At 32.1% G+C, this 19394-nt stretch overlaps 1 protein-coding gene across 1 annotated transcript; it reads left to right on the forward strand.

Moving 5' to 3' along the window:
• Nucleotides 1–773: 773 nt before the first annotated feature.
• LOC100806547 (uncharacterized) lies at nt 774–3988 on the forward strand. The gene is made up of 3 exons (XM_006596126.4): nt 774–2255; nt 3141–3369; nt 3633–3988. Exons 1-3 carry the CDS (start codon nt 1282–1284, stop codon nt 3795–3797), a joined length of 1368 nt encoding a protein of 455 aa, XP_006596189.1. The 5' UTR covers nt 774–1281; the 3' UTR covers nt 3798–3988.
• Nucleotides 3989–19394: the final 15406 nt, after the last annotated feature.

Here is a 19394-nt window from a genome sequence, read left to right on the forward strand (position 1 = left end):
TACTCAAGCATAAAGATAGATTTAAAAAGGACCTCAAATATTTGCATAAATTCAAGATTTTTTCTATGTATGTATATAATCACTGCTGACATCAAAATTAGTCATTCTCAATAATTATCCGTTAGAATTGAATTATTACTAAACACAAGATGAAAAAATATCATTATTGAAACAAAACTTTCCTTTTCAAGATAAAAGTTAGTACTACATGTTAAAAAAAAGTGAACACAACACGTGTGTATATAAACGTTACTCTTAATAATTCTCAAACAATTCCCATTTACTTGCACACGGATTAGAAAAACCATCTCTGATCACCGAGAAAAAGAAAGACTGAAAGAATTTACCTAAAAAGAATGCTTGCCATTTTAGTTTTAACTGCCCATTTCACTTAATTCAAAAGCCAGCCAGAGGGGCTCCAACTCATACAAATTAAATACCCTCCAAACTAAGCATAATAATTAATAATATCTCATCATTATGAATTATTAATAATATAAATATAATATTAATAGCTCATTTCAGGTTGCTCTTAAAGTCTTGTGAACCATACACCCAAAAATAAATAAAAAGAAATCAATGAACGGTCACTATAATGGATTAATGGTGATTACTGATTAGCCTTGCGGCTAAAATTGCATGACACCCCCAACTGAACGAGTCACATGGTAAGATTTTTTTCCAAAAATAAAAATAAAAATGAGTATGAAAATGATAAGATGTGATGATAATTTTTTTGACAGAAAAAATGTGGTGATGATCATGATCCACATATCTTCCGTTCCCGTCAACACTCAACACCAACACTGCGACCTCTTCTCCTCGATCACACGGCCACAAACTCCCAATCAACCACGATCGTCCGATCTCAATCAAACGCTCCTCATCGAATCCCACTCCCACTCGCCATCTTCCATCGTTCCGTATATATTGTTTCACTCAACACCAAAAACAAAAAAGAAAAGCTTCATCGTAACCTGCGAACTCCACTCTCCGCTTCCACTGCTACCTTTCTCTTCTTTTTCCTTTTTGTTCTCTCAACCTTCACTTAAACGAATAACCTAGAAGACAAGTTAAAAAAAAAAAACTAAAACCTTCGATCTTTGTTGTTGTTGTTGTTGTTTTTGAATTTCGACCACCGCGTGCGCCACCGTGCGCGGCCTGCGATGTTGCCGGCGCCACCGGGAGCTACAACAACAACCGTCGTGGTGAGAATCTCGCGCTACAGATCGCGCGGCGAGCATTGATAAAGAAGAAAAAAACCACGTGGGTCCCACACCGATGGAAGCTCAGAAGAAAACCCAAACCCAAACCAAACTCACCCGAACCCAATCCTCTCTGCTTCGGTGTTCCTCTCCCACCACCACCACGCGTTCTTCCGTTCATAGCCTCTCTTCGGTCAACGAAGACTTTTTTCCAGAAGAAGAAAAGTCCTCCTCCGATACGAGCAGCAAGAGAAAGAAGAAGAATAATAAACCAATTAGACTTAGACCCGGTTCGATCCGGTTCTCGTTGGCTGGACCGGTTCTTGGGTTCTTCACCGCGTGCACGTTCTTCTCCTACTTCCTCTACCTCGGTTCACGCGCCGCCGCGGCAACCTCCGAGAACGTGTTGGCGGTGCTGGTGTTCCTCGCGGCGACGCTCTATTTCCTGAACCGGAACAAGTCACTGATCCAGCGAACTTTCTCGGTCCTCAAGCACGCGTGGGATGGAAACCTGAAAAGACTCGGTTTCTCGACAAAGGGTAGCGAGAAACCGGTTCAGTGGTTCATCGGCGATGACGCTACCATGAGTAGTAGGGAGGAGGGTATGAACAAACATAAGAAGAATAAGAATAAAATTAACAACGATGTTGTTGTTGATGTTGATGTTGGTGAAGGTGATGTCATAGAAGGTGTAGAGTTTTATAGCAACGGGGATTTTTATGAGGGAGAGTTTCATGGAGGAAGGTGTAGTGGGAGTGGAGTGTACCACTATTTTGAGAGTGGGAGGTATGAGGGGGAATGGGTGGATGGGAAGTATGATGGGTATGGAATAGAGAGTTGGGCTAGGGGGAGTAAATATAAGGGGTGTTATAAGCAAGGTTTGAGGCATGGGTTTGGGGTGTATAAGTTTTACACTGGGGATTCCTATGCTGGTGAGTGGTGTAATGGGCAGAGTCATGGGGTGGGGGTGCAGGCTTGCTCTGATGGGAGTTGCTATGTTGGGGAGTTTAAGTTTGGGGTCAAGCATGGACTTGGATGTTACCATTTCAGGTTGGTTTGTTTGTTTCTCATGGTTCTTTCTTTCTATGTTCTTCTCAATTGGTGTGGTTAGTTTTTCAAGTTTTGAAAATATTGGGGTGTGTTTGATTAGTTTGAAAAAGTGTTTTTAGTTAAGGTTGCTCAGACAACTGATGGAGGAACAAGTTGTGTCTGTGTTTTTTTTTAAACAATTGTTTTTAGAAACTTCAAAAGTTGATAAGTTTTGGTCGACAGATTGATTGCTGAAACGGTGTGGAGTTGGTTTAGAAAACAGTTTTAAAATTAAAAAGTGAGAAGGAAATCAGACTCCTTAATTTTGGTGAAAAAAATTTAAACAACTTTGCTCTTTAAGTTTACTTTGTTAGTTTGGCTGTCTTGTTTTTTTTTTTTTTTTTTTTTTTTTTTCTTTTTGTGAATAAATAGTCTTTTGGGTGAACAGTTTTTGAACCGTGATGCTACAGTGAATTTCGTTGGTGATTTTTTGATTGGCTTTTGTGATTGAATCTTTTCTTTCTCTATAGATTTGTAGGCGAGGCTTTGTTGTACCAAGTTGCTGTTGTTTTTCATCTTCCTATGTGTTGTTTGTCAATGAATGTAATTGCGTATTGAAATCTTCAAATTTGGTTATTTAAGTTGCTGAATTTTCAAAGTTTGACAAGTTAAATGATTGATAAATTGGTTGTTTCTTTTTTCAAGTCCTTGATAATGTCTGTTGACAATTTGCAATATTAATGGTACATTGGTACTGCATACTTGTGTTGCGAAATTTCTCTTCTGGTAATAACTATTGTTACTATACGGAAAGATATGGTGTGGACAATATATTCATAACCTGTTATGGATTTTAGTTTCTTTTTTACCAAATAAACTCACTGTTGTGTTACATTTCTGCTGTAGAAACGGAGATAGGTATGCTGGAGAGTACTTTGGAGATAAAATACATGGCTTTGGTGTCTACCACTTTGCCAATGGCCACTATTACGAAGGTTCATGGCACGAAGGTCGTAGGCAAGGTTATGGCATGTATATGTTTCGAAATGGTGATGGAAGATGTGGTGAATGGGATGCTGGCAACCTCAAACTCTCTCTACCACCACAAAATGATGCTATCATTCGCACAGTTCAGGTATTTGTCACAGACATTCACTTGTTTTGGCCTTACCTAAGGAGTAAACCCCACTGTGCTCTAAAGTCTTTGACTTTGTAAAATGTCAAGTACTACAGTGAAAAAGTTTTGTGGAGTTTGGAATTAGTGATTGATGCTTACAATCTCAGGGCTAAAAAGGGGTGGTTTACTCCTTGATTCATTGCTGTATTCTTCAAACCTATTAGAAATGATGATGCTGTTCTCATAAATGTTTGTTACCCTTTATGGGGTTGAAATTGCAGGCTGCTAGGAAAACAGCTGAAAATGCTATAAATCTTCCCCGGAAGGATGACCACGTGAACAAGGCAGTAATTGCTGCAAACAGGGCTGCCACTGCTGCTAGAGTTGCTGCAGTGAAAGCTGTTCAGAACCAAATGGGTGGAAAATTTTGCGATATTGATGTCTGAGTTTAGGTGTTAGCTAGCTTTTGTTTGAAAATTGTAAATTTTTACTAGTAGTACCAGTTTTAAGTACTTGGAAGATGCTACCCCGGTGAGGAAAAGCTCATTGGAGGTTGAAGAGTATGTTCTGATGTTTGTTTCACAACACAACATGTACATAAACCCATGTATATCAATGAAAAGATGCATTTTCAAAAGTACCACTTTCTTGATTAAAGGTTTTTCAAAGGAACGTGGTTGGGGGATCAAAGGGGCTACACAGTGGGGGTGGCTGCATTGTTGTGGAAACCAAAGTGAAAAAACTTGCATGCTTGATCCCTCTAAATAAAGGCTATTATTAATGCTACCTTCACTTTTTGGCCTAGAGAATGCTACTATCCTGTATGAGATGTCATTCTAAATTTGATTAGCACGAGGATTGGCTCTTCTTTTTGGTGAAGGAATCCATGTTAGGATTGTAATAATAGTATTTTCTATTCCATCCTCTTAAGATTGTGATATATAGTCACACGGAGAGAGAAATTGAATTTTTTTTTCTTGGGTCAAATGTTACGAGGATCTCTTCATCTCACTAGATCACATTAATTTTTGATTGTAGTGTGTTGTTATTGTTAGTATAAAAGAATCTTACACATAAAATAAGTGAAAAATTGGAAAAGAATTATCTTGTTAAATAAATTATTTTTTCACATGTAGAAACAACGGAAGAATCTTTCGGCACCAACTTTACACCAAAGGGTTAAATTTGGAGGGAGAAATTTAAGATTCGTGCATCAGGAGGGACATTGATAATCTGAGATCATGTGAAAAATGACCTGGTGGTGTAACCGTGGCTTGACCCTTGTGAGCAAAGAAGAGAGTTGAGTAGCTTTGCCCATACTCCAATTACGCCCAAACTATTGACAGGAATAAACACAAAGTGGATGATGAGTCCAGGCACCATAAGACTCAAACTCTGGCCAACTACTCCCAATAAAGGGTCAATGCCACCACCCATCTACTAAAATTCCTGTCTGCTTATTTTCACATAAGTCGGTAGGATGTTTTTCAAGATTTTATTATGAGATAAACCGCCAATTCGTATATAGAATACAAATCTCAATAGATGGATAACTTGGATGTGTGGTGTTTTTGGTTGATGACCTGCCACTTCCGTATGGCACGTGCCAGTCGATTATCTTACAAATTTTTTTAGTCTCTTTATTCATAGGAAGGAAAGAATAACATTTTTTTTTATTATTGGCGTTCTTCGTCAATTAGTGAGTGCATCATTATGCATTTGACAACTTTAGGCTTGATAATTGTGCATAATAAATAAAGTGAAATGACAAAAATAATAATATAAATGAGTAGAAAATACTATAACAGAGAAAACTTAAATGATTTCCTAAAGAGGACTTCAAGTAAGAAGACAAATCACTGAATACATGAATCATTGAAGTAATTTTAGTTAAATTAGTGGTTTTCAATTTAAATTTAAATATGTAGTTTTGTTAAATATTCAGACCAAGAGAATTGTGTTGCTCATACTAATTTTACTTGACTCAAGTATGATTATCTTCGATAACTAGTGTTTCCAACAAAAATAAAAATAAAAGAATAAAATAATTTAATGTTGGTCTCTAATAACTATTTTCCAAATACAGCGAGTGTTAAGGATACTTTACATGGTCAATAGGATCTATTATTTATAAACTACGCTATAGGCATGGCAACAAGTCTAGGGTGGATTTGACTATTTTCATATCTGCTTCCATCAAGGATGAAATGAGTTTAGAGTTGAGATTAAAAAAAGACGAGAATGGGACGGCTAGGATTGGCTTTGTCGTAGAGAGTTTGAATAATATGCATGATGTCTTAGGTTTCATCTTTATTACTATCATTGTACACAAAAAAAGACAAGAATAAAAAACTTAAAAGAGTTTTGAAAAGAAAAATATAAAAAGACTAAAGAAATCTATGGTTAGAAAAACTATAAACTAGAATATTCAACTTGAAGAGTGAAACTCTCACTTTCTAAATTAGACATTCTCAACATTCCATCTTTTATCTTCTTACAAGGTGCATTTTACTCTTGAAATTTATTCTATTATTTCTCCTTTAATGTTAATTTTTATCGTGGGACATATTAAGATAAAAATTTAATTTTAATTTTTTAATTAAAAGAACAATAGCAAAACTTATAAAATCGTGCACTAAAATTTTATTCAAATAAAATTCATTTTTATAACAAAAAAAAATTCACGTAATCACCTCAGTTACTTGATTTAAATTTCCTTATACTTCGATGACAACAAAAATATTCCTTAGACGCAACTTTTATAACTATTCATCAAGGAATTTTAGTGTTTCACAATTTCAATGTTGCTAGTTTGTTACTATGCACCATACATAACATCCTTCTTTTCTTCTTTAATAAAAAAAGTTATAATATCATTCTAAACAAAAACTCCGTCTGACCTGTTGGTCTCGAACAAGAAAGAATCAGTGATAGAAATGAGAGTCTATTTGATGAATAAAGATGTTAACCTTTATACAAAATACAATATTGAAACAAAACTAGAGGTTATTAATACGGGTAACCTGATAACCGTGCCACTAACCACACCACCTATTGTTAACATGATTAGCCTATTATTTAACTAAAACTAACCACAGTTACAACTCTAATTACAATCTGAATTATACACAACACTCTCTCTTAATTTAGATCATCTAGAGTTTGCATTCCCAGCAACTTCCTAAATTCCTTGAACCTTTCATGTCTCAGTGGCTTGGTCATTACATCGGCCACTTGATCTTGTCCCAATTCCAGCCTCTCCATTCATCAAAGACCACATCTGCACTTATTACAATCTTTTATGTATTTGGATCCAACAACCTGTAAGCCCCAGTTTGATGGTAACCTAATAGGATCATAGGTTCTCCTTTGCCATCTAACTTTTGTCTTCTTTGATCTGGTACATGCTTGTAACACAAGCATCCAAATATTCTCAGATGAGATACATTTGGCTTCTTTCCTGTTCAGGCTTCCTCCGGGGTAATGCCATCAAGTTTCTTTGATGGGCTTCTGTTGAGCAGGTAAGTAGTTGTTGCTACTGCTTCTCCCCATAGCTTCTTTGGAACCTCATAGCATTTCAACATGTTTCTGGTGATGTTCAGTATGGACCTGTTAAGTCTCTCAGCAGTTCCATTTTGTTGAGGGGTATAAGGTGGGGTGACCTCATGAACAATGCCTTCCTGCTCACAAAGCATCTCAAAATCTTGAGAGGTGAATTCTCCTCCTCCATCTGTCCTTAGAGTTTGTATGCTCAGTTTAGATTGCTTCTCAACCATGGTTTTGTACTTCCTAAAAACTTCAAACACTTGACTCTTCCTTTTAAGAAGATAAATCCATACCTTCCTTGTGAAATCATCTATAAAGGTGACAAAAATTTTGTTACCACTAAGTGTTTCAACCTCCATTGGTCCACACCCATCTAAGTATACAACTTCCAAGGCTGACTTTGTCCTACTCGTGATCAGGTTCCTGTAAGACTTCCTTGGTTGCTTAGAAATACAACACCCAACACATTCTCTTCCTGGTGCAACCAGCTTTGGTAATCCTGACACCATGCTTTGATCATGTAATCTGTTGAGGCTCTTGAAATTTAGATGGTCGTATCTCTTGTGCCATAACCAGCTCTCTCCTTCTTCAGTGATTGATAAGCAGTTTACCTCCTGGTTGGCTTGTATTTCAACCTTGAAGGTCTTATTCTTCAGCATAGGGGCTTTCAGGATGAATCTATTCTTCTTGTCAAATATCTTTAGAGCATTATCCTCTAATAACATCCTATACCCATTTTGCAGTAATTGACCAAGGCTGAGAAGGTTGTTGTTCATGATTGGCACATAGAGAACTTCATAAATGCAAGAAATTCCTCCATCTTTCTTTTGGATTTGCATTGTTCCCATCCCTTCAGTTCTTATGGTATTGTCATCTGCAAACCTTACTTTCCCTTTTTTGCTAAGATCCAGATCAACCAGCCAATCCTTCCTTCCTGTCATATGGTTGCTGCATCTAGTGTCAAGATACCATGCATTTTCTTCTCTGTTACCTCCTTCTAATGCAGTGGTGACCATCAATATCACATGATCATATTCTGAATTCTCTTCTTGAACCAATTTGGCCTCATCATTTTGAACTCTAGGCCTCTTAGGATTTTTACACTCCTTTGCAAAGTGTCCCCAACCCTGACAGTTGTAGCACTACACATTCTTCTTATTCCAAGGCTTCTTTCCATTCTTTTCTTGAGGTCCTTTCCTGTTTCCAGAATCACTATGATTCTGGTCACAATTTTCAGAATCAGAACCTCCCTTCCCTTTCCTTTTATCCTTATTTTTCAAATTTCCTTTATTCTTCTTCATATTGCCATTACCTCTACCTAATTTTCCACCATGAATCCACAAGGCTTGAACAGTATCCTTTTCAGCATTTCTTTCATTGATTCTAGCCTCATGAGCCTCTAGAGAATATTGTAGTTCTTCCAACGAAAATATTTCCAGATCTTTTGATTCTTCTATGGCTACTACTATGTGATTAAATCTAGAATGGAGAGATCGGAGCACCTTTTCAATGATAATCTATTCTTTGAGGGATTCTCCACACACACTCATCTGATTGGTCATAATCTGCACATGTCCAAGATACTCGCCCACTGTCTCCTTATCATTCATCTGCAACATTTCGTATTGTCTTCGAAGATTTTGGAGCCTGATCTTCTTCAACTTGTCAGAACCTGCATACGCCTTTGCAAGAATTTCCCATGCTTGCTTGGTCGTGGCAGCGGAAGCTATCTTCTCGAAATTAACTGCATCCACACCTTGATGTATAAGGAAAAGGGCTTTACAATCACGTTTCTTGAGCTCCTTGAACGTCTTTTCAGGAGCATCAGATGCTGATTTCTCCAAATCTTGGATCCCAGATTGAACAACATCAAGCGCATCTTGCATCTCGAATATCGTCTTCATCTGAATGCACCATTTGTTGTAGTTCTTCCCGTCCAGAATCGGCATATGCGCCAGAAAAACTCCATTTCCGTTTGTCGAAGCCATCGTTCTTGCGTCGAGATCGCCTTGGATCGCACCAACCTAGTGCTCTTGATACCACTGTTGGTATTGAACAAGAAAGAATCAGTGACAGAGATGAGAGTCTATTTGATGAATAAAGGTGTTAACCTTTTATACAAAATGCAATATTAAAACGAAACTAGAGGTTATTAATACGAGTAACCTGATAACTATCTCACTAATCACACCACCTATTGTTAGCATGATTAATCTATTATTTAACTAAAACTAATCACAGTTACAACTCTAATTACAATATAAATTATACACAACATAATCAACTAACGTGTATCATTAATATTACTCACTATAGCATTAGTATTGTCAATATATAAGATAACATCATAACTATTTTTTTTATAATAACTATTTTTTTTTGTTGATTTCACAATTTCCCTTTTTTATATTGTCCGTTGTCAACATCATGCATCAACAATACTATGGACTCTGTTTTTGGCACATCTAATTAGCAACCTCAATACCTCCATGTTTTCATATGTTGATATTTTCAATGTGTTAATTAATAAAATTTATTTTTACTACCAACATACAGACATTATAATCGCATTATATATATGTAATAAGTTTGATTCTCTCTCCACATTTCATGCAGGACAATAATACGAATTCTCCTTATACTTTTATTTTTTAATTTTTTGTTTAAAGACGAAGGCACGTGATACAGTGTTGTGCGAGGCCTTTATCGTTTAAGTTTCATCCATTTTGTAAATCATATGGATTTCTTCATTTTTCTCCTTAACTAAAGTTAATTTCCATTAAAATGTTTTTTTATAGGCAAAAGAAATATATTAATAAAGATTAAATGATACAAGAAGTGACAAAGATTGACCAATCAAATACAAAAGAATTGTCAAAACTTCCCTGACCAGTACCACTTGAAAAGCTTGCTTCTTGATGGAAGGACCCTCTTGTGATACCTTGGTTTGATGCTTCACCCCTAATCTCAGTCTCACCAGCTCCACCATTATTTTCTGAATGGTCTTCTTTAGTATTCTTCCCCCCAATTATTTTCCTCCGATTCTTCGCTGGGTGTTCCATTAAGATATGTATTCTTTTATGACGTAATTTTATGAAAATGCTATATAGCGTGAAAGTTTTATGCACGAACACTATAAAAACCAAAGCTGAAAAATGCGATTGGTTGAGTTTAGATGAGCAATTTTATAATGAAAGCTTTGGACACAAATCAACGTTGGTGAGCTGGTAAAACATCTTGTACAAGTACGAATTCGTACTGATAAGCATTTTTTTCTTTTTCGAATTTGATTCTTTTAAATTAATAGGTATACTGCAACATTTTAAAAGAAACAAAAATCTAAAATTATAAATTATAATTGTTGATTAAAAATCAATGGTTGCGATATTAATAAACTAGATATATATACTTATATAATAAATTATAAACATATCGGTATTTACATTGCTGGTTTTCAATCATTACAATTTTATATTTGTTTCTTCTATTCTATTGTGTACTTATTCGTTATAAAGGACTCAGGTTCTAATACCATTTTGTATTTCATGCTGTCCGTGATTCAAAAAAATTCTTAGTTTAGACTTTATTGTGCAACCACTCCACATGCATCTAAGAAAAAGTCCAACAAGTAAAAAAGGACTATTCCGAAAGGACTATTCCGTAGGTTATTATTAGGATGGGGTAACCAATACTCTAATAAAAAAGAACTCTAGTTATCTTTTGACTTGCTTTAGGATGGCTCCAATAATCACAAGATAGAAACACTATAATACTCTGAAGCCACGGAGACTCTTCCGGCCAATTTAGCATATGGGGGTAATTATTTTTTGAATTTGTTTGAGATTACTTTTGAATTATTATTCAGTTTGAGTAATTCGTAGTAAGTGTAACCACTATCAAATTAGAATTTGTAATATCTATGATTTTTTTTTAACTTATGACTTTTAAGTGATAAATTTTTTTGACTTTAAAATTGTAAAATGTTTTTTTTTATATTTTGTTTTTATAACTTTAAAGTTATAAATGTTTTTTTTATTTTAAGATTTTAAATTCGTTAGTGTTTTATTTTTTTTTATTTAGAAGTTATATATTTATATACGACTTCCATTTTCTTTTTGTTTTAAGTTAATTTTTTAACAAAATTGTAAATAATTTTTTTAATTTAATTATTTAATAAATAATTTTTTACTAGTTTTATTTAATATTATATATATATTTAATATTTTTTTATTTAATATAAAAAATATTTAATAAAATAATAATTAAAAAATATAAAATAAAATCATATAAAAAATAATTAAATAAAACTAAAACAAGCAAAAAAATTATTTATTAAATACTTAATCTAAAAAAATTATTTACAATTTTTTAACGTATTAAAATTTGAAAGTCGTAAATAAATATAACCACTTTAAATTCGTAAAATAAAAGTAAAAAAAATATTTACAACTTCAAAATTATAAAAGCAAAAAAAAATTCAAAAACAACTACTAATTGATAAATTTGAAAAAAAATTACACCCATATGATAAATTGTCAGACTCCTTCCCTTGCCAAACAATATATGCGTGCTTCCCACAAGGAAGATGACAGAGGCTAAAAATAAAACTCTGCGGATTTGTTACTTCGCAGTTAACATAACAAACCATATCTCCTGACATGACATTATAACGGTGTAAAGCATCAAGTTGGTAATTTAAATTAGTATTTTTTAAATTGATTTACACTTGACAAAAACCTTTTTTTCTTTTCTTTTACCACACTTGAGTAAAAGGTAACCAGAAACTTTTTTAAACACGCTGTTATTAACTACAATTTATTTAAAATCATATAATTTAACGAGTCTCATTCTATTATGAACTTTATTTATAAATTTATAATATTAATAGCGCATTAGAAGAGTCTTTAAAAAGAAACGTGCTAAAAAATTGTGTTAAAGGATTTATTGTCAGCATTTCATTTTCTAATACATTCTTTGTTATTAATTAATATTTATTAAAAATTATAAAATTACTTGGTCATTACTTTCTTCATCCATAATTATAAGATAATTTTAACTAATTTATATCTCTTAAGAAAAGTAATTAATTTTATTAAAATTATTAATTATTGGTATTATTATTCATAATTATTATTTTTTTATTTCTCTATTCACTTAATTATTTCTCATTAATATTTGAAGAAAGAATAATTAAATAATAATATTTAAGAAAAAATAATTAATATACCTAAAAATTAAAAAAAAAATTATAAAAAGAGATAAATAATTTTTTTTTTAAATCTTATAATTAAGGATGAAAGAAATATTTATTCAATAAGCTACCTTATAATTTTATACTAGTAATTTTAATAAATTTTAACTAATACTCCATCCCGTCTTATATATTGATCACATTTTAGAAAGAATACTTGATCCTATTTATAAGTCATTAATTAACCTATTAATAATGATTTTCTAATTCTATTCTTTATACTATTTTTAACATTGAGATTGAAGATTGCTATTAGTCATATTCATTGATGAAGATAATAGAGTAATAAATGAATATTAATAAGAACGTGAAAGAGAGAGAATATGAGATGATAATATAGACTAAACATTTAATTAATTATTAGTGAAATGAGTCGGATGTGTAATTATGTTAGGATATAATTGAAAATTTGTTTTATTTTTAGATATATTTAATGACTTAACTTCGTTTTCTTGATATTGATGATTCAATTGAAAATGATCAATATAGAACCCGATGAAATATATAAGAGAATATATTAAAAAAATATCTCATTGTTACTTCCATAATTTATTACTAGCTATGGAAAAATAAATTTTGGTTTTAATTAACTTCAACAATGCCAAGTTATATGATCTTTTCTATTACTAGTATCACAAATTAATTTAGTTGCTTATTTAATGATTAAGGATCAAATTTCAAGAGTAATATTGTACCCAAAATTTCAAGAGTACGTAATAAATTTTGAAGTAAGATCAGAAATTAAATTAACTGATGATATCAATTTCAAAATTAAATTAATGTTTTGCTCTATTACAGCTTAAACTGATAATTGTTCTGGATTGGTCGCCACGGTAGGGCTCAATTTCTGAACAGAATGACTGGTGTACCAATTAACTATGATGTTCTGTCCTTGCTTTGTTTCTTGTTCATCTGAACTTTTTATTCTGGTCAAAGTTTCTTGAAGAAATCCCATAAAAATATTTCTGCTGAAAACAAAGCGGTGCAGCCATTGTGGCAGAAAACGAACACCAAACGAGGCTAAAATTATGAATGGAAGACTATTTAATTTACATGCATGGTTTTACCTACTAAGTTTGACGAACCGTTGAGAAGTTCCTCCAGTAATAACTAGATTCTTTTGATAAAAAAATACTCTAAATTTTAAATTGCAGACTTGCAGTGAATAATTTTAAATTTTCCGTATCTTTTTATAAAATCTTTTTTACTATATTAAATAAAAATAAATATACTTATATCTTTTAAATATTAAATATGTTTTACTTTTTCATTTATTGTTTATTTTAAAGAACTAATAGAAAAATACTACTATTATAATAAGATAAAAAATTACTCGTATTCCACTACCAAGGCAATTGTATTTCTCTCTTGGTAAAATAAGTACAGCGTATGAGAGTCGATTTTTACATAGGCGTATTTAAGTTTTATAATTTATAAAATAAATTAATAACACTTAATTACGCATTAGGTACACATTATATCATTTTTATATCAAATTTGCATATCAGAAGAGCAGTCGACGATCATGGAGAATTGTTCTATTCTGGACAATGTTACGATTGCAATTGAAATTCTTCATTACATGAAGTGTAGGAGAAGAGGTAAGGTTGGTGAAGTAGTTCTCAAAATCGATATCAGTAAAGCGTATGATTGGGTCAATTGGGGCTATGTGTGACATTTGAATCGTACTCAATTATCATGAATGAAGGCTTGGTAGGCCCTATCATTCCAGGAAGGGGATTGCATCAAGGCGAGCCCCCCTTGTCTCCTTACCTGTTCATTATTTGTGCAGAAGGGTTAACTTGGTAAATCAAGAAAGCTGAGAGCATGGGAGATCTGCATGGTGTTAATTGTATCTCACCTTCTTTTTGCAGACAATTGCTTCTTATTTTTCAAAGTCACTACATCTGAATGTCGTAATTAAGATGCAAGAGATTATCCAGATCTATGAGTAGGCGTCTGGCCAGGCAGTTAATCTGCAGAACTCAGATGCTACTTTCAGTGGTAATGTGCATAATCACGTAAAGGCAGCTAGTTTGTTGTGCTAAGAGTGAGGGAAAGTATTGGTGGTGGTTAGTATCTTGGTATGCTTGTTGTGCTGGGAAGAAGCAAAAAAACCACATTACATTTTGTTAACGAGGGTATCTAGAAGAGGTTGAACTCTTGGCGTGGGAGATATCTTTCTATCGCAAACAAAAAGGTATTGATTAAATTCGTTGCTCAAGTTATCCCCACTTATCCTATGAGTTATTTATTTATTAATTTCTCCACTCCCTTTTTGATGAGATCCAAGTGATGCTTAATTCATTTTTGTGGTGTTCTATTAAATGGTTAGCTTGGGAGAAGTTGACAGTGAATAAAGAGGGTGGTGTTTTTGGATTTAGGGACCTTTATGCTTTCAATTTGGTGATGCTGGGGAAGCAAGCTGGAAGTTTATTTCTAGCCCAGACTAAGCTTTAGTTTCTAAGATTTTCAAAGTTAAATACTTTCCAAATGAGGACTTTTTGGAGGCTGCAGTTGGTCCCAACCCCTCCTATGTTTGGAGAAGCATCTGCGCGTCTTAGGTATTGTTAAAGGAAGGCTATAAATATGGTCCGTAGGGTCTAGTAGTACTATTAAGGTTTGGAATGAACCTTGGCTGAAAAATAATGGTAGATTATGTCTCAGTCCTAATGACCCCTCTGTAAGTCCTAATGACCCCTCTGTATTTCATGATCTGCATGTGCATAACTTATTGATGCATAATTATAAAGCGTGGAATGTCCAACTTGTCAAGGATTTATTCACTGATAAAGGCCTTGCAAGTTTCTATTTCAATGATTAACGAGGATTAATATTTTAAGAAAATTATATTGACTATTTATTATTAATGAATTTATATATTTAATATGATCAAAGTGAGCCCATTAAATAATTAAATAAGATGATATGAATTTAAATGAATAAATATCAGTGTTGTCGTCTCATTAAAGGATAATGATAATCCTATTAGCTTAATACACTATAAGAGTATGATCTCTAATATATCGAGTTGTCACACATAATTTTTTTTCACTGAAGAGTCACGAAGGAAGTTCCAATGAGAAATAAAGATGTTCTAATTGAGGAAGAATTATAATGTCATTGTTCGTGTTCGTGTAAATAGTCGTAAAGATCTTACAACAATTATCAAAGAATACTTAGATTAGGAATCAACTATAGATCCAAATATTTTATTCAATCTTTAATAATCAAATACCTTGCAGATTTTAGAACTTTTGGTGAATTATTCTAGGTTATAGACTTATGAAATTTTTAACTTTCATATAAAGAATAAAAATTAAAGGTAAAAGATATTTTAACAAGTGGTATTAAAACATATCGTTGTTATTTGATCATTAGGAATTAATAATTAACTTTTTTTTTAGTTATTTGATATCCGGAAAGAGTTTCTTGAATGAATCCTGTTATGGAGGTTTCGGTTTCAAAAGTTTTTATTTACAATTTGAACCAGATACAGGAATATAAGGAACAAATGTTTTACGTTTATTGTAAGACTTATATATGCCTTATATAGCCTCCAGCCAGTGGGTATTATATGTGTTTTACACATGCATAATTTGGAGTTTTCAATTTTGTTTCCTAATAAGGTTTTATGTTCTACGTTTTCGATTTCACTGATTTTGATAGAAGAGTCTTGTATAAGGCATACAGGAGTTTATTGGAAAATTTAAAGTTTTTTTGATACTGATTTCGTTTTAGTATATATATATATATATTCTTTTGCATCAAATTTGGTATTAAATATTTATTTATGTTGATTAAGAATGGGTTAAGTACATATTGTTGTATATATATTTACGAATATATGGATTTGATTTTTGTGAATGATAAAGAAATATCCAATATATGATTTGTGAATTAAAGAAAGCTTCTTTTGGTATGTAAGAATCAGTGGATAAAGATTGATGTTTTACACTCCTCTACCATTCAAGAAATCAGCGTAGAAATATATCTTGAATCTTATTATATCATAAGATATTTATTTCGGCATATATTTTAAATATGGAGTGAAAATAATGGGTTAATTATAATAAGTTTGGATTTAAGTATTGCTTTGATGTAATTTATTACAGTCAAATAATTTGGATTTTATAAACTATATATATGATTTATGTTATTCATATTATATGATTTATCAGTACATTGTTGATATGATTGAAATTTTTAATCACTATATAAAGTTTTGACGGTGAAATTAAAATTAATTTGAGAGATATTTCTCATGCTCAAGGATTGCTATGTGATCGCTAGAAAGTTATTGTACATATAGTTTTGTGTTTTTTTGTACTTATGTGTGAAACTTGTGTAAATTTAAGATATTATATTTTAATTAAATTGTATGGTATTTTTTGTTGGATTAAATGAAATAATATATAGTCAAAGTAATTTTTGTTGGGTAGGTTAATTTGCTTTAATTTATACAAATGTTACATTGAATTATTTATTTGAATTGTGTTCGGCCTAAAGAAAGACATAATTTGACTGGATAATCACATGCTTGTGATGGTAAATGTGTGGTAATTATAAGGATTTGTTTTTCATGTGAAGAATGAAGTGTCCAAAGATAATTATTACTTGACAGAATATATCACCAAATTAATTTTCCATGTGAACAATGAAATGTCCAAAGACAACCACGGTTTGACAGGACTTATCACTCATATTTGATCATTGCATTGAGAGTATCATTTGTAGTTAGTCATTTCAATCTAAAGACTGTGGATTAATGGTGTGTTACGTATCTTGCTTGAGTTTCAAAAATTACCATAAAGATAAACTGTGAATTGCATATTTATTGTTCTCTCATTAGTAGTTGTTGCTACCACTCCTTTTTTTTTTTCATTACTCATATTTTTTGGAATCCCAAACCTGTCATTTTAAAAGGAGTCAATTGAGATACGTAACACACCATTAATCGTGATGAAAAAAATTGCATATTGTTTATCATGATAAATAAAGTATCATTAGAGTTTTTCGTAGTTAAAAAAATTGTCCAATTCATGTACGTAAGTTGTTATTTATCATGATGCTAGAGCATAATGAAAAAAATTGCATATTGTTTATCATGATAAATAAAGTATCATTAGAGTTTTTCGTAGTTAAAAAAATTGTCCAATTCATGTACGTAAGTTGTTATTTATCATGATGCTAGAGCATACTAAGTTGTTGTTTATCGTGATCTTAGATCAAATCAAGTCATTATCAAGAAAAGGAAAAATACTCAAGGATACTACATAAAGTTTTTCTCAATTAGAATAGAAACAAGAGAACTAGATATGAAATTTACTTGTTACATTTGTAAGAAGATGAGACATATGAAGTAAAAGAAACCCAAGTACATTGTTTCGTACCCAAGGACATTTGGTAGGTAGATTTTGGTGTTATTACTCACATAAGTATGTTTTTGCAACATTGCTTGTAGAGTCATTTGTCAAGTGATGCTAAAAGAATCATCTATATGGGTAATGACAATAAAGTTGCAGTTGAAGTTATAAGAACTTTTAGGTTGCTTTTAAAAACTTTTATTTGGATTTGGTTGAGAATTATGTTGCACTGTCTATTAGATGAAATTCAATTTCTTTTTCGATTTTGGACAAATCCAATTATTCTTATTCATTTGGAAATAATAAAGTTAATCTCTCGTGATTCAAGTGATGTTGGTTATGGGCCTTTAATTGATATTGAGTGTTCCTATAAAGAAATGTTGCAAAGGATTCGCACGGTATGAAACATAAATTAAATGAGAATTTCGCCTCTTTATGGCATGGGCGCTTAGGTCACATCTCAATATAGAGAATTCAGAAGTTTGTGCCAGAGGAAATTCTTGGACCCTTAGATTTGTCAGACTTTTAAGTCTGTATTGAGTGTATTAAGGGAGAACAAACAAATAAAAGGAATTTAGGTGTCAAAAGAGTTAAGGATGTCTTAGAACTAATACATATAATAATTCGTGATCCCTTCCCTATGGATTCATAGAATAAACAAATATATTTTATTATGTTCATAGACGATTACTCTTTCTTTAATTGATGAAAAGTATTGGTCTCTAGATATTTTCAAGTCTTTCAAAGTTGAACTTGAACTTCAGTTAGGAAAGAAAATTAAGATTGTCAAATCTGACTGTAATGATGAATACTACAGTAGATATGACAAAAAGGTGAACAATATCTAAAACCCTTCACTTTTTTTTCTTTTCTTCAATTAGTGTTAACTTGTTCTCTAATATACAATGTTGGACAAACCTAGCATGAACAGAGTTGCAGAATGACAAAACTAAACTCTTAAAGACATGGTAAAAAGTATGATTCTTCTATATCAGAGTCACTTTGGGGAAAGACATTAAAGATTACAATTTATATCCTCAACAAGGTGCCAAGTAAAGTAGTCACTAAAACCCCTCATGAGCTATGGACTAAGAATGAGCCCCCATTAGTTTAAACTCAACAACCTCAAGAAGTGTCATTTAGAAGATCCACTAGAAAAAAAGGAGAAATGCAACTTTAGGTTATTATGATGCATTCCTTTAAGAACATGAATATGAAATTAGGTTGACTTAGGAAGATCTAATCAACTTTAGTTAAGTCATACGATGTTTTAACCCTTAAAAAGTGGATTAATGCTATTAATTATGTGATAAAATGAATAATTGACAATGACTTTTGGAATATTGTCAAATTACCTAAAGGTGTGAACCCCATAAGTTGTAAAAGGATATTTATAATTTAAAGGGATTCAAAGGGTAATGTTGAGATATGTAAAACTCGTCTTGTTTCCAAAGACTTTACTTAAAAGGAAGACATTAATTATAAATAGAATTTTCTCCGGTTTTATAGAAAGACTCTTTTAAGACTATAATGACATTGATAACTCATTTTGATTTAAAGTTGCATTAGATGAATGTAAAAGCTATGTTTCTAAATGGAAACATTGATGGAACAATATGGTGCTACTAGATAGCTTAAGGTGATTCTAAGTTTATGGTGTGCAAATTAAAAGAATTCATCTATGACCTTAAATAAGCTTTCCGTCAATGGTATTATAAATTTCATCAAGTTATTATCTCTTATGATTTTGAGGTAATTTTGTTTGATGATTGCATATATCAAAAGTTCAGTGGGAGTAAAATGACCCTTTATATGTTGACGACATCTTTCTAGTCATAATATAGTTTTGGATATATTCAACATGAAAGACAATAAACCAG

The sequence above is a fragment of the Glycine max genome, chromosome 14 (assembly GCF_000004515.6).
Source record: "Glycine max cultivar Williams 82 chromosome 14, Glycine_max_v4.0, whole genome shotgun sequence".
Classification (NCBI taxonomy): Eukaryota; Viridiplantae; Streptophyta; class Magnoliopsida; order Fabales; family Fabaceae; genus Glycine; species Glycine max.